Source organism: Aquarana catesbeiana, linkage group LG08 (genome assembly GCF_042186555.1).
Source record: "Aquarana catesbeiana isolate 2022-GZ linkage group LG08, ASM4218655v1, whole genome shotgun sequence".
Lineage (NCBI taxonomy): Eukaryota > Metazoa > Chordata > Amphibia > Anura > Ranidae > Aquarana > Aquarana catesbeiana.
In genome coordinates, this window is record NC_133331.1 from 133,663,452 (window position 1) to 133,680,670 (window position 17,219).

The 17,219-nt window shown below is 46.6% G+C and overlaps 1 protein-coding gene across 2 annotated transcripts in view; it reads left to right on the plus strand.

Moving 5' to 3' along the window:
• Window positions 1-17,219, plus strand: part of TBC1D12 (TBC1 domain family member 12) — a 205,597-nt gene that overhangs the window by 80,626 nt on the left and 107,752 nt on the right. For both annotated transcript variants that reach the window (XM_073596417.1, XM_073596418.1), the window contains exon 2: window positions 2,564-2,687. In XM_073596417.1, the coding sequence (XP_073452518.1) occupies window positions 2,564-2,687 (124 nt within the window). The remainder of the gene's footprint in view (window positions 1-2,563; window positions 2,688-17,219) is intronic.

Here is a 17,219-nt window from a genome sequence, read left to right on the forward strand (position 1 = left end):
GTTTTAGTGTAGTTTCAGAAAGCGCACCAAAGATGCACCATGCAGGAGTTTTGGTACGCTTTCTGAAACCACACCAAAACCACAGGAACTCAAAGAAGTCTATGGGAAAGCACAGGTAACCCACATGAAAACCGCGGGTCAGCTGCACTTTAGCAAGTTAGCAGCAGGGCAGTGTCAAGATACCCTAAAACTTCTTGAAATTTGTATCATTGCCTTTGTCCCTGTTTGGAGAATGTCTCCTCGATTCTTTACTTGATAACTAACACCTGTCGCCAAAGCAGTTAGTAAATGCAAAGCTGCAAAAAGGAGACTCCGCCTTTAAAATCTGCCCCTCACTCTTTGTTAAAAAAAAAAAAAAAAACTTTTTGATTTGTCTTTTAATAGAGATTTCCCTCTCCCATCTTGATCCAATAACAAGACATGTGGGGAAATTATTACAATGGGAAAATAACAGTGAATACCTGATCTAGGATAATTTGCTCACTCTACACAGAACGGGAAAAAGTACTAAATGATAAAATAACTAAAAAAAAAAAAAAAGCAACGATTGAGTATTATTGAGTTAAAATGATTATGTAAAGACCCATGTGTTCAGATTAAATGGAAGATGTGAAAGTCTGTTGAAACGCCAAAGTGGTTGCTTTGTTAAAGGCAAATAGACTGTATTTTTCAAGTGCTGTTGCACTCATTTTCCCCAGAGCTTACAAAATGTGAAGCACTGCTGATTTCCATCATCCAATCATATGCTCCTTGCACCTGATTGGGTATGGTTTACAAAGAGAAGCTTGGCCACAGAAAGGCTCGGTTCACACTGGGGCGACTTGTCAGGCGACCTAGTCGCCTGACAAGTCGCCTCCCGTTCTGTGCTATGGAACCGTTCTAATTGGAGCGACGCAAGTCGCTCCGACTTAGAAAAAGGTTCCTGTATTACTTTGGGGGCGACTTGGGGCGACTTGCATAGACTTCTATGCAGAAGTCGTCTCGCAAGTCGCCCCGCAGTCGTTTGCAGGTCGCCTCGCTGAGGCGACCTGCAAGTCGTGCCGCCCATGTGTGAACCGAGCCTTACTAAGCTCTGGAGAAAATTAATGCAACTGCACTTGCAAAGTGCACAGTCTATTTTCCTTTACTATTTCAACCACTCTGCCTTTTCTTTCTGTAATGTACTAATTGGTATACATTATGATCCTAACTGCCTGTTTCCACATCTGCATGTATAGGCATGTGGCCAGAGGCCCAGTAAGGTGCTGGCATAATGGCTTTGGATACATTTCAGGGACCGGGTTATCAATGGCCCTAAGAAGTAACAGCTATAGGTTGGGTCCTTTGTATTGTGTCTCCATAAAAGTATCTCTTGGCTCCTTAATGTGGCATTTATTTTCCTTGCCATATGATATTCCTAAGCAATATGAAACACATTTTTGTGAGTGTATATGTATTTCAGACAGTATTGGCTATACATAAAAAGGGTGTTATTTTTTAAAAGAACTCCCTTAAATATCAAATACTTGTTTGCACCACATTTTTCAACCTTCCATGAAAAGCTGTGAGTTGGCAGCCCCATTGAAAGCAATAGGAGGCTTCTGGTTCTTGCAGCTAATCGCAGCCACCATGTACAGTAATTGCTCATACAGTGATCGACCCTGTATGCAGGCAGCCAGTGTCCAGGGCCCATCAGTGGCAGGCAATTGCTGTGTGTGATTACATGCAGGTGGCCGAGGTTAGTTGTGAGCCGGCTGATTCTCTTGCTTTCTATGAGGCTGCCTCTCATAGCTAGTTGCAGGAACCCCCCCCCCCCCATGAGGTTCCCTACCAGGATGTGTTTGATCAAGTACCTTCGTGGCAGGATTGAAAGTTTGTTTGTGAAAACTGCAAATTTAAAATGATTTAAAAAAAAGGTTTTGAACTGTTAACGTCTTAAAACTTTTTGCGTACCAACACTGTAATTATGTAAATGTACACATAGGTCACTCTGCTTAACTTTTGCCATGCAGTTCATGATAGAATAGCAAGAATGAGTACACAAAGTTTAATATGCTCTTGGTAATTGAATAATCTATTGTCTGACATGCTGACAGAATAGTTGCATCTCTTGTCGTTGTTTAAAATAGATGTATTTTGAAGTCTTAAAGTAGAACCCTTTTTTTTCCATTTTAGATTAATAGTAGTTTTGTGCCATCCATGTCTCATTGGGAAGATGAACCTTAACTTCCTGTTTCATAGCCAAACAGGAAGTGAGAGAAAATGCCTGCAAATTAAAGGGAATCCCTTGGGGCTCTTCAGGCCACCAGAACTATGTTCCCATTTTAGGATTTCAATTTCCATTACTTTTCTGGGGACATCCCAAAATTTGAGGTTTTTTTTGCTTTTACTTACACTTCTTAATGATAATGTTATGCAGGACAAAAATAGAGGGTGAACAGGGGCACAGACAACAATAAAAAACTAACAGGTGTTCTAATTCCTCTCCACTCTATCCAAAACTAAAAAGAAAAAGTTTTGACTTTGGTTAATACTTTCAGACTTACATTTTTTTTAAATAAACGCCTTTTTTCTATCTCAACAGAAACTTCTTCTCTAAAAAATCGAAAGATCTAAAATCACCTGGACTAAGTGCTCCCGGCTGGAAGTTGTTTGGTAAAGTTCCTCCTAGAGAGAATGTTCAGAAAGACAGTAAATTAATTCAGCAGGTTGGTAAACTTTAATTTTGGTTCTATTTACTTATTTTCTGCAGTAAGACCCTGTCATTTTACTTCATAAAAACAGTAATGCACTTCTCCGAGAAACTAAAATCAATGCATTGCTAATGCTAAACATTCCAACTATTCCAACATTCACTCAAATTGCCTGAAATTATAAATGTCTGTAATTTGTATATTAAACTATAACCTATACTTTTTCTACAGTTATCGTTTATAAAGGGAAATATATTTGCCACTTGAGCAGACCTGGGCAGATTGCGGCCCCAGGGCCATATCCGGCCCTATGGCTGCCTCTGTCTGGTCCAGGATGCCTCCATTGTCAGCATGCTTCTCTGAGCCTGCCATCTTCTTCACTGAGGAAGCGGACAGGCTCAGAGAGGCATGCTGACCAATGTCCATGTGGAGAGCTACAAGAACTGTAAGTAGAGAGACTGAGGAGCTGATCAGTACAACAGGAAAGCTCTGATGTGAGAACCTCACATGAGCACTACAGTCACATGCATTGTACACAGTTGTTGCCTGGCCCCATTGAGATCAGTGAGCTAATTTGACAAGCAGTGCTGCTTGTCAAACTCTGTACCCAAAGTTAAAAATGCCACAGCCACAAAGTAGAGCATCATGGCCACGACATGTGCATAACCCATTCAGCTGTTATTTTACAGTTCAGGTAGGTGGCTGGGGCTGATATAACTACGGCTTGGCTGCCAGTTTTTACCAGCCCCCGACAACCCGTCTGGAAGAGACCTATTTTAGTAGCAGTTTTACCTACTATTTGTTTTCTATATTTTTACGTTCTCTGGTCCAAAATTAATATTGAGCAGAATTAAAGTGGTATTAAAACCAAAAGCAAAGATGTAATAAATTGCAGCTTACCAATTGTTAGATATAGTAGCATTATTATTATTATTATTATTATTATTATTATTATTATTATTATTATTATTATTTTTTAGCTGGTGATCTGTCTATTAACACATCTTCCGTATTAGAGTTCCCCATACTAGATGAAGGAGCATAGGGGGCAACATTTAGATCCACTAACAAATTAAAGCTGAACTCCAGCTCACACTTTATAAGCAGTTACAGGAAACAGTTCTTTTTTTACTTTTGAGATAAAGGTTTTATATAAAAGCTCATCATTGTAAGCACACCTGTCAGTAAATGGTTTGTTTCAACCCTGTAAGTGATACATATGCAGGGCAGCTTATTATTTTTGAAAAACAGACTTACTGGCTTGATCACCAGGTAAAAATGAAAGCAAGTCTATAAAAGAAAATTAATACAGCTATCACATCTAAAAATTGGTTTACTGCAATATTATAAATATTTGTTTTTGGGTTTATTACTGCTTTAAGTTTGGCCCTCCACAACAGTCCCAGTTTCTTGTGTGGCCTCTTGGGAAAATTAGTTGCCCACCCCTGCACCAGAGTGAGCTCTTGATACCTTGGCAAAATTACTTTTTTTGCTATAATTTTTTTTTTAAACTGATATTTTATAAATATTTGTAAACAAAGAATATGTATACATATTAAAGATAAACAATTGATATTTGACAAAGGATCCCCAGAGCTCAATGGGTTATCTAAAGACCACGTGGCAAAAGTCATAAATCTGACGCATTCACTTTTGTGTGTACGTTTTATTTTGACCTTTTGGATGCCTATAAACATCATTTTTATTACACAAGGTAAAGAGGGAGGGGAAAGAAGGTAAATGGACTCTCTATGGTTAGCGCCACCTCCAGATTGAATTAAATGTATTTTAGCAATTGCAATATTTCATTTATTTTTTAATTATTGGCCATGGCTATTTTAACCCCCTTTTTTTACAGGTGCAGGGCTGTGATGACAGATGCTGGTAGGAGGGCCTCCTGACCATGTAACACTTTGATTGGCTACATGATGTCATGGGAGCCTTTCCTACTGGCTCTTGATAGTCAGTAGTTCACTGTTAGCTGTCATAGTTGTACACACAAAATAGTTGGCCCACCTTCTCTCTGCCTGGCTCCTCACATGGCATTACTTGGGCCTGGCTATCGCTCAGGAAGTAAACAGAGCCTTGTGCAGGGCAGTCATACATTTTCTCATTTTCCCAATTATTTCAAGGAGCTCTGACAATGCAGTGCTGGGGATGAGGTGGAGTAGATCTAAGCCGAGTCACCTTACAATGCTATCTTTTTACACTGTTACCTTTTTGTTTGCATTGATGGTGGCCTGTACAGGTTTGCTTTAAATGTACCAATGACACTTTGAGGTAAAATGAATGATGACAAATTGCCTAGTACAAACCATTGTTTTATGTTTGACAAATAAAACAGATGATTTTAATAGCCTAGTACATTTCAGTTATCTCCTCCTCACCCTGCATATGTTATCTGTGGTTTTGTGGCTTGCTATCTTTTATTATGCCCTGAGCAGGGAGAAGCAGAAATCCTCAGTGCCATATAAAAACTTTGGTCATATGAATAGTTCATGCATCTGTTGAGCATTTATTTTTGTATCATTGAGAAAAAATCTGCAGAAAACAAATGTTATTCTTACTTCTGTGTAGATGTTTCTTAATGTGAAAGTGTTCTAGTATTCTTCAGTGAGTACATCTAATACAGGGGTAGGCAACCCCTGGCACTGGTGCTGCAAGCGGCACACAAAGCCTCATTTGCCAGCACTCGACTCCCTCCCCATCAGCAGAGCAGCACAGGGAAGTGTCAGTTAGACACTTATGCATTCCAATTCCAGAGTTCCCCACACCTGCACTAAGGGGGAGGCACTGTGCCCCCACACATTGTAAAAGATGGGAAACATTGTTTGGTTCTCTAACTTTGCTGTAGCTGCGATCGTCAGCTTTTGCATGGGGAAGAGATTGGGTGCAGTTCTGCTTGGGGGGGCGGTCCCTATTTCCAGAAGGAGGAGGACTGTGATTGGCCACTGCTAAAGCCAATCACAGTCCTGCTAGCCCTGTCCACCATCTGAAGGAAGATGACTCGCTTGGTTGCCGCTACCAATCTCAGAAAGAAGGGATCTCACTGTGATTTAGAAAACCACAATCAGGTGACAGTTTGTGGAATTACTGTTGAGCTTCTGGGAACTTTGTTGAAATTATTCCTGATCCTTTGCGTCACTTACTACTGAACCCCTGCACTCTGTGTCCCTTTAGGCCAGAGCCGCACATTTTCTCAGCTGCGGGGGCCAAACTTATGATCCTGCACACAGGCCTACTGCTATCATAAAATACCCCTCACCTGTGCTCATCATTGCGCATCCATTCCAGATGCTTGTATGTAACATCTCATACATTCCATACATCCCATACAAGCACGTGGACTAGATGCGAGAGTTGGATCAGCAGGATGAGTGTGCCAGGACAGGTAGATGTGTCTCACTTCTGCTTCCTTTTACCACTCTGCATATCACACATATCATAGATGAGAAGAGGGTACAGTGATGGAGCAGATGAGCAGGAGGGTACAGTGGTGGGGAAAATGAGCATGAGGCATTCAGAGGTGGGACAGATGAGCAGGAGGGTACAGCAGTGGGGCAGATCTGCAGGGAGGTACAGTGGTGGAAGAGATGGGAAGGGGGTTCAGTGTTGGGCCAGATGAGCAGAGGGGTTTAGTGTTGGGCCAGATGAGCAGGGGGGTTTAGTGTTGGGCCAGATGAGCAGGGGGGTTTAGTGTTGGGCCAGATGAGGAGGGGGGTTTAGTGTTGGGCCAGATGAGCAGGGGGGTTTAGTGTTGGGCCAGATGAGCAGGGGGGTTTAGTGTTGGGCCAGATGAGCAGGGGGGTTTAGTGTTGGGCCAGATGAGCAGGGGGGTTTAGTGTTGGGCCAGATGAGCAGGGGGGTTTAGTGTTGGGCCAGATGAGCAGGGGGGTTTAGTGTTGGGCCAGATGAGCAGGGGGGTTTAGTGTTGGGCCAGATGAGCAGGGGGGTTTAGTGTTGGGCCAGATGAGCAGGGGGGTTTAGTGTTGGGCCAGATGAGCAGGGGGGTTTAGTGTTGGGCCAGATGAGCAGGGGGGTTTAGTGTTGGGCCAGATGAGCAGGGGGGTTTAGTGTTGGGCCAGATGAGCAGGGGGGTTTAGTGTTGGGCCAGATGAGCAGGGGGGTTTAGTGTTGGGCCAGATGAGCAGGGGGGTTTAGTGTTGGGCCAGATGAGCAGGGGGGTTTAGTGTTGGGCCAGATGAGCAGGGGGGTTCAATGGTGGGACAGAAAAGCAGGGAGGTAGAGCAGTGGGGCAGATGTGAAAGGAGGTCTATTGGTGGGACAAATGAGCAGGGGGTTACAGTGGTGGGGCAGGAGTGCAGGGGGAACAGAGGTGAGGCAGAAGAGCAGGGGGGTACAGAGGTGAGACAGATGTGCAGGAGGTACATTGGTGGGGAACATGAGAAAGCTGGTTACAATGCTGGGGCAGATGAGTTCAGTGTTAGGACAGATGAGAAGGTGAGACAGAAGAGCATGGGGATACGGCGAGGGAGCAGATGTGCAGGGAGGTACAGTGGTGGGGCAGATGAGTAAAGGGGGTAAATTGTTGGGGCAGATGAGCAGGGGGGTTACAGTGGTAGGACATAAGAACAAGGGGGTACAGTGGTGGGGCAGATGTGCAGGAGGTACAGTGCTGGGGGGGGATGAGAAGGGGGCTCAGCGGTGGGACAGAAAAGCAGGAGGGGTACAGTGGTGGGGCAGATGAGAAGGGGGTTACAGTGGTGGGACAGATGAGCAGGGGGGGTTCAGTGTTGGGGCAGATGAGAAAGGAGGTACATTGGTGGGACAGATGAGCAGGGGGTTACAGCCGTGGGGCAGAGGAGCAGGGGGGTACAGAGGTGAGGCAGATGTGCAGAGGAGAAATGAGGTACATCAGTGGAACACATGAGCAGGGGGTTACAGTGGTGGGGCAGGAGAGCAGGGGGTACAGTGGTGAGACAGATGTGCAGGAGGTACAGTGGTAGGGCAGATGAGAAAGGGGGTTACAGTGGTGGGACAGATGAGCAGATAAGTTCAGTGTTAGGACAGATGAGAAGATGGTTCAGCGGTGAGACAGAAGAGCATGGGGGTATGGTGGTGGAGCAGATGTGCAGGGAGGTACAGTGGTGGGGCAGATGAGAAAGGGGGAACATTGGTGGGGCAGATGAGAAATGGGGAACATTGCTGGGGCAGATGAGCAGGGGGTTACAGTGGTGGGACAGAAGAGCAGGATGGTACAGTGGTGGGGCAGATGTGCAGGGGGTTACAGTGGTGGGGCAGATGTGCAGGGGGTTACAGTGGTGGGGCAGATGTGCAGGGGGTTACAGTGGTGGGGCAGATGTGCAGGGGGTTACAGTGGTGGGGCAGATGTGCAGGGGGTTAGAGTGGTGGGGCAGATGATCAGGGTGGTACAGTGGTGGGGCAGATGAGCAGGGTAGTACAGTGGTGGGGCAGATATGATCTGAGGTATGAAGGTGCATGAATTGAGGCTGATCTGAGGCATGTGAGTGCAGGATGTTTTCTCACTACTAAAGTAGTTTACAGCATTTACTTTATAAAAAAATAATTTTCATGACATTTTCTTGTTATAAAATCACACACTGTGCTCAAAAGGTTGCCTACCCCTGATCTAATATGTTTTTATAGACCTGTATATTGAACATAATCATTTTTAGTAATTTAGAATTAGCCAGAATTTATTTAAAAGCTTACGTAGTTGCTTTGTTGGCATAATTATTTTATCAGGAGTTGTACCTTCTAGTCTGTGACTGGCGTACAAGTTCAAAAGCTTTTAGTTGTTATTTCTTACAAATGCAGCAGAAAAAGCACTAACTATTTCAGGATTCTCTGGGCTGACAGTGGGGAAACATCTCAGAATTCCAGCATTGCCCCCCTATAAAGCTCTTTAAAGAAAGGATTTTGGCCTGATTCTTAAAACGTAACAGGTGATCATCTTTTAGTGATCCTTCATACCCAGCAGAGATAGCTAAGGTTTTATGTACATCTGTGTATGGACATGTTGAAATGAATAATTCCCAACTGACCTTTTGCAAAGCATTCATTCCGAAATTATTATAACTTTTTAGGTCTGCTTGGCTCCTTTTATCTAGACTACCTTGTCTGTACCCAACAGTGTTGCATTATAGAGCCCGGTAGTTTAGAGCCCTTGCACACTGGGGCGGTTTGCAGGCGCTATTGCGCTAATAATAGCGCCTGCAAACCGCCCCGAAAGTGCCGCTGCTTTCATTCCAGTGTGCAAGCCCCGAGGGCTTGCACACTGGAGCGATGCGCTGGCAGGACGGTAAAAAAAGTCCTGCTAGCAGCATCTTCGGAGCGGTGAAGGAGCGGTGTGTATACCGCTCCTGCCCATTGAAATCAATGGGATGGCGCGGCTATACCGCCGGTTTGCGGTGGTATTTAACCCTTTCTCGGCCGCTAGCGGGGGGTAAAACCGCCCCGCTAGCGGCCGCATACCGACGGTAAAACGCCGCTAATAATAGCGGCGTTTTACCGCCGACGCCGCCCCCCGCCCCAGTGTGCAAGGGCTCTTAAAGCAGACCTACAGTTAAAACCCCTAAAGTTTGGCTGCCGGACGGGGATTGCACATAGTTAACAACATAGTCTGGATGAAAAAACACACAAGCCCATGAAGTTCAACCAATAGAATATGTAGTTAATCAAAAAAAAATAGTTTGTAGTTTCCTAATGCAGTAATAGAAATTTTCCATCTTGCATAATTGTTTCCTGCGCTTACTTTACTAAATATATGCCATCTGTTTTGTTAGCATAATTCTTTGTGATGCTGTTACGATGTTAATGAAGGGACCCATCCAAGGCCAAAGCTTTCAATTTGGTGTTTTGTCTGGTCTATAACACAGGGCATTTTTTTAGTGCAACAAAGATTTGAGTATTGAATGAAATACAATCTTTTATGAGGGGTAAAAGTTGGGATTATTTAACCACTTCAGCCCTGGAAGAATTTACCCCCTTCCTGACCAGGCCATTTTTTGCGATACGGCACTGCATCGCTTTAACTGACAATCGCACGGCCGTGCGACGTTGTACCCAAACAAAATTTACTACCTTTTTTTCCCCACAAATAGAGCTCTCTTTTGGTGGTATTTGATCATCTCTGCGTTTTATATTTTTTGCGCTATAAACAAAAGAAGAGCGACAATTTTGAAAAAAACTCCATCTTTTACTTTATTTTTTCTATAATAAATATCCCAATTTAAAAAAAAAAAAAAAAAAACATTTTTTCCTCAGTTTAGGCCGATCTATATTCTTTTACATATTTTTGGTAAAAAAAAAATGAAATAAGCATATATTAATTGGTTTGCACAAAAATTACAGCGTCTACAAAATAGGGGATAGATTTATGGCATTTTTATTATTATTTTTTTATTTTTTTTACTAGTAATGGCGATCAGCAATTTTTTTTTTTTTTCTTTTTTTATCGGGACTGCGATATTGCGGCGGACAAATCGGACACTTTTCACACAATTTTGGGATCGTTAACATTTATACAGCGATCAGTGCTAAAAAAAAAATGCACTGATTACTGTATAAATGTCACTGGCAGGGAAGGGGTTAACACTTGGGGGCGATCAAGGGGTTAACTCTCTTCCCTAGGTGTGTTCTAACTGGGGGGGGGTGGGACTGACTAGGGGAGAAGACCGATCGGTGTTCCTACTTAGTAGGAACACACAATCGGTCTCCTCCCCCTTCTCGCTCTGTCACAAACGATCGCGGGTGCCTGTCAGTCATCACGCCCGCTGGGCACTCGCATCAGCTCCAGGGACACACTGCAGGCGCGCGCGCGCCTCCTACAGCGTCTTTAAGAGCCGGTGTACAGCTACAACGGCTCGCCCAGGGGAGCCATCCTGCTGCAGTATAACTGCGGTGGCTGGTCGGAAACTGGTTAAAGTGATACTAAACCCAGGACCCTGCATTCACTATATCTGGTCATGGAAATGCAATTATTTTAGTAAATATAAACTCCTAAATACTCATTGCTCATCAGCAGTATATAGCAGTCATGTGACTTCTTTTAGTGTCTGGTTAAAGCTTGTAGGAGGAGTCTTCATTCTGCACTGACTGTCCTACCAGGATGCAGAAACCCTGACCCTCTATCTGGACAGTGCTAATTGGCCCTGTGCTGATCACATGCAACCTCCCTCAAAAAAACAACTCTGGCTCTGTATTATCAGGAAATATATTGGGGACAGTGGAAGGAGGGAAGCATCAGAGAAGACAGGATCTAACAGCCTTTTTACACAATGCGAAGAGTTAACCCCTTAGATTCCACCGTAAGTATAACATCTATACTGACATTTCTGGACCCCCTTTGAAAATGGCAGTGTGACTGTCTTTGGCTTCAGGGCTTTGAGTCTCTGGAGCATAATTAGCTGCAGCATGTGATGTCAGTGAAGCCACAATCAATATAGGCCTCATTCACATGGGTATACCACAAACAGGCTTTTTTTTTTTTTTTTTTTTCAGCCTCTCTACACTCTAGGTGCGGTGTACAGGCAGCCCATTCCAATCTGCTCAGCCCCGAACAAACTTTCTTTCTTACTTATTTGCACACCTGTCACATTAAGCACATTGGCTGCATCTGAGCAGCCGTAGCTTTCTAATAGATTTGAATGGGCTTTCTGCACTCGACACCTGGAGTCAAGACGCTGAAAAAAATGAAAACTGCGTAATTGCATCGTCATAGGTAAACACTAATTAGGGTGGCCCAATTGGACCTGTGGACCATAAAGCAATGGAAGAAGGTGGCCTGGTCTGATGAATTATGTTTTTTTTTTTTTTTTTTACATCGTGTGTGGCTGGGTGCGTGTGCATTACTTACCTGAGGAAGAGATGGCACCAGGATGCAATATGTGAAGAAGGAAAGTGGAGGCAATGTTTTGCTGGGAAACCTTGAGTCCTACCATTCATGTTGCTGCTACTTTGACACATGCCACCTGCTGTTGCATAGCTGCCAACTGTCCCGAATTTCCCGGGACATTCCCGGGACTTGGACTTCATTCCCGGATTTGTGGCGTCCCGAGAAATGTCCCGAAAAATTCGGTTCCGGTTTTTGAAACCGCCGCCGCCGCTAGAGGTCGGCGGCCGGCGGAGACATTGTCTCCGCCGGCCGCCATTTTGTTGGAGTTCAGGAAGACGGCTGGGGGGGGGCTAGACGAAGCTTCTGCGTCGCCGCCCACCCCCTGCCCCGCTCCGCCTCGGCCCGCCCCGCTCCGCCTCGGCCCGCCCCGCTCTGCCTCGGCCCGCCCCGCCTCGGCCCGCTCCGCTCCGCCTCGCCCCGCCTCGGCCCGCCCCGCTCCGCCTCGCCCCGCCTACCCCCCGCCCCGCTGCCAGTCTGTTATGGAAAGGGGCGGGGGTTCTAGGTGGGGGGTGAGCGCGCGCACCGCTGTGGGACACGATGTGAGTGGGGGGGGGCACAGGGGACACCTGATGTGAGTGGGGGGGGGCATTGGGGACACCTGATGTGAGTGGGGGGGGGGCACAGGGGACACCTGATGTGAGGGGGGGGGCACTGGGGACACCTGATGTGAGGGGGGGACACCTGATGTGAGGGGGGGGGCACTGGGGACACCTGATGTGAGGGGGGGACACCTGATGTGAGGGGGGGGGCACTGGGGACACCTGATGTGAGGGGGGGACACCTGATGTGAGGGGGGGGCACTGGGGACACCTGATGTGAGGGGGGGACACCTGATGTGAGGGGGGGACACCTGATGTGAGGGGGGGGCACTGGGGACACCTGATGTGAGGGGGGGACACCTGATGTGAGGGGGGGGCACTGGGGACACCTGATGTGAGGGGGGGGCACTGGGGACACCTGATGTGAGGGGGGGGCACTGGGGACACCTGATGTGAGGGGGGGGCACTGGGGACACCTGATGTGAGTGGGGGGGGCACTGGGGACACCTGATGTGAGGGGGGGAGGGCACTGGGGACACCTGATGTGAGGGGGGGGGCACTGGGGACACCTGATGTGAGTGGGGGGGGCACTGGGGACACCTGATGTGAGTGGGGGGGGCACTGGGGACACCTGATGTGAGTGGGGGGGCACTGGGGACACCTGATGTGAGTGGGGGGGCACTGGGGACACCTGATGTGGGGGGGGGCACTGGGGACACCTGATGTGAGGGGGAGCTCCGCCGGGGACTCCTGATGTGAGGGGGGGCTCCGCCGGGGACTCCTGATGTGAGGGGGGGCTCCGCCGGGGACTCCTGATGTGAGGGGGGGGCTCCGCCGGGGACTCCTGATGTGAGGGGGGGCTCCGCCGGGGACTCCTGATGTGAGGGGGGGCTCCGCCGGGGACTCCTGATGTGAGGGGGGGCTCCGCTGGGGACTTCTGATGTGAGGGGGGGCTCCGCTGGGGACTTCTGATGTGAGGGGGGCTCCGCTGGGGACTTCTGATGTGAGGGGGGCTCCACTGGGGACTTCTGATGTGAGGGGGGCTCCGCCGGGGACTCCTGGTGTGAGGGGGGCTCCGCCGGGGACTCCTGGTGTGAGGGGGGCTCCGCTGGGGACTCCTGGTGTGAGGGGGGGCTCCGCCGGGGACTCCTGATGTGAGGGGGGCTCCGCCGGGGACTCTTGATGTGAGGGGGGCTCCGCCGGGGACTCTTGATGTGAGGGGGGCTCCGCTGGGGACTTCTGATGTGAGGGGGGCTCCTGATGCAAGGACGGACTCTGCTCGAACATCTGAAGCAAGGACGGACGGCTGGTGGCAGGCGACGTGGCAGGTGACACGCTCAGGGATCCCACTGATTCTGCATTATGGTGAGTTGAATGATTTCATTTTATATTACAATGTAATAATAGAAATAATGCGCTTCAATCATCCTGACACCATAACAACCATGGTGCCGGGATGATTGAAGCATTAACACCAGGTGTTTGGAGTATCTTTATCTGCTGATTGTTAAACTTTCTAGAATACACATATTTTTATTGTGTAGGATCTGGGGCTGCTGTCCCGTCATTTCCCTCTCTCTCCCCCTCTCCCCCCCTCTCCATCCCTCATTCATTTCAGACTCTAACCACACCCTCTAGAGCCACGCCCATTTAAGCCACGCCCACAATTTCGCGTAAACCACGCCCATTTTCCGGCGCGGCGCGCGGAGCGCGCCGCACTTGTCTGTTTTTGATAGGCCACGCCTGCTGGTGAATGCCCCGCCCCCTAATTATTGGACAGCTCCGCCTACAGCCACAAAAGTGTCCCACATTTTTTTTTTACAATGTTGGCAACTATGCTGTTGCCAGCCAAGTACACACCTTCATGGAAACTGTTCCCCATTGGCCTCTTTCAGCAGGGTAATGCACCCTGCCATACTGCAAAATAGTTCAAGATTGTTTTGAATAACACAACAGCGAGTTTGAGGTGTTGATTTGGCATCCAAATTCTCCAAATCTCAATTCAATCGAGCACCTGTGGGCTGTGCTGGAAAAACATGTCCATAGAGGCCCCACCATGCAACTTACAAGACTTAGTAATTGTAAAGGATCGTTTTTTTTTTTTGTTTTTTTAGAGAACAAACATGTCATACTTGCCTCTGCTGTGCAGCTTGTTTTGCACAGAGTGGCTCCTAACATCCTCCTCTAGGGTCCCCTGGCGGCTGCTCCCCGCCTCAGATAACCCCCTAGGTGAAGCACGCTCCCGAGTCCAGCATTTGCGTCCACTGACACGAATGCCGGACTCTGTCCCGGCACCCGCGTCATTGGATTAAGTGAGGGACATAAATATAAGATGTGTATATATTAGGTGTTGTACTGCAATATGAATCACAAAAAAAGAAAGTGATACAAAATATAAGTCATATATGTGTATAGTTATGCATGCGATTCTGAATAAACAATTCCTCATACATTTTCTAAATGCGCTTTTTTTAAATTAATTTATTTTTTTTTTTTACATCAGCTTTGATCCTAGCTGATGTAAGAGGACAAAGCTTATGTTTAAAAAAAAAAAAAAAAGTGTATTTGACCCACTTATTTAAACTAAGGGGTCATGGAGCATTGGTGGGTGTGGGCCAAGGAGGGGGAGCATGAGTGCACACAGCACACTGAAGAGTGAATAGAGCGAACTTTACATTTCTGAGCACTTTAGCATGGACTTTTCTGTTTGCAGCACTTTCATATGGATTTTCCATTGAGCACATTTTATATGGACTATTTCTAATTTTTTTTTTTTTTGAATGTTATTTGATTATATTTGCAGTCTAAGGAGGGGTTTTATAATGCATAGAAAATGTATGGGGAACCCCTGATCTGAAACAAGGATGCAACAAGTGAGGATAGAGAGCTCATCGATGCTCTCAAATCAGTGGCCCAAAGTAATAAAACTATTGAATCACTGTAACAGTCGGCTACTGGCATTTAGAGGAGAGGTCAACAGTGACAGCCTATAAATTTCTGTGTGGGTTTACTGTAAAAATACAAGGTATATAGTGCTTTCCTGTTTGAAAATAGAGGTCTTTTAGGAGCATGAAAACCATGCAGATGGCAACTTGCTGCACATGTCCAATCAGTAAACACAAATTGGTTGGTTAAGGTAGGTTATTGCAAATGAAGGCTACACCAGGTAATAAATATACAGTATGGTTTCATATTCTACCATCAGTGAACTTGTTTCAACCCCGAGCCTCCTCTTCTGGGGTCACCTGCTGGCTCTCCTGGCTCCACCTCTTCTGTGAATGTTCTCATAGAAAGCCCGCGGCACTCGATACCGAGCTGTGCAGCCTGCATCTACAGACATGACTCAGTCCCGAAACCCCCCCCAAATTGTATGTCCATGGTGTGATTTTATAGAATTTTAAATTTGTAGTCAGCCATTCTTTGCCAAAGCTGCCCTGAAATTTAAGTGGAATTCCATGTAAAAAAAATAAGTTTTAATTGTATGGATATTAAAAACTTTTATATTATGCAATATTGAAATTGCTAAATGTCTGATCAGAACAGTCTGATCCAGATATTCAGCAATATTCCTGTGCTTCACTGACAACAATATGCCTGTGCGCCCCAATGTGGCTGCTCGCAGGCACTTCCTGCAATTGTTGTGGGTATCTGTGCTAGCCCCCATCCTGCCACCCCTGCAATGATCACTCTTACCGACAGCAGTGGAGCAGGCATGTCATTTCCAAGAGTGACACTACTTTTCAGGAAGAAGCAAGCCCACCGGCCGACCTACCACTGCGAAAGGTGAGGCATAATAGTCAAAGGTACAAAAAACAAGGCATTTTAAAAGTTTTAGACCTACATACTGACTTTCATTACTGAAATGATTGTGGGGGATTTTTTTTTAAAAAGGGGGAAGTTACGCTTGTTTGCAACGATCCTGGTTTTGACAGGTACCCGCACCCACTTCTGGTCAGATCACTGTGTGGATCTTGAGAAATTACACTTTGCTACATTGTAAAGTAATGAGTGTACAGCTTGTATAACAGTGTAAATTTGCTGTCCCCTCAAAATAACTCAACACACAGCCATTAATGTCTAAACCGCTGGCAACAAAAGTGAGTACACCCCTAAGTGAAAATGTCCAATTAGCCATTTTCCCTCCCCAGTGTCATGTGACTCGTTAATGTTTCAAGCTCTCGGGTGTGAATGGGGAGCAGGTGTGTTAAATTTGGTGTTATCGCTCTCACTCTCATACTGGTCATTGGAAGTTCAACATGGCACCTCATGGCAAAGAACTCTCTGAGGATCTGAAAAAAAGAATTGTTGCTCTACATAATGATGGCCTAGGCCAGTGATGGCGAACCTTGGCACCCCAGATGTTTTGGAACTACATTTCCCATGATGTTCAAATACACAGCAGAGTGCATAAGCATCGTGGGAAATGTAGTTCCAAAACATCTGGGGTACCAAGGTTCACCATCACTGGCCTAGGCTATAAGAAGATTGCCAAGACCCTGAAGCTGAGCTGCAGCACGGTGGCCAAGACCATACAGCAGTTTATCAGGACAGGTTCCACTCAGAACAGGCCTCGCCATGGTCGACCAAAGAAGTTGAGTGCACGTGCTCAGCGTCATATCCAGAGGTTGTCTTAGGGGAATAGACATATGAGTGCTGCGAGCATTGCTGCAGAGGTTGAATGGGCAGGGGGTCAGCCTGTCAGTGCTCTGACCATACGCCGCACACTGCATCAAATTTGGTCTGCATGGCTATTGTCCCAGAAGGAAGCCTCTTCTAAAGATGATGCACAAGAAAGCCCACAAACAGTTTGCTGAAGGTAAGCAGTCTAAGGACATAGATTACTGGAGCCATGTCCTGTGGTCTGATGAGACCAAGATAAACTTATTTGGTTCAGATGGTGTCAAGCGTGTGTGGCGGCAGCCAGGTGAGGAGTACAAAGACAAGTGTGTCTTGCCCACAGTCAAGCATGGTGGTGGGAGTGTCATGGTCTGGGGCTGCATGAGTGCTGCCGGCACTGGGGAGCTACAGTTCATTGAGGGAACCATGAATGCCAACATGTACTGTGACATACTAAAGCAGAGCATGATCCCCCTACCTTCGGAGACTGGGCTGCAGCGCAGTATTCCAACA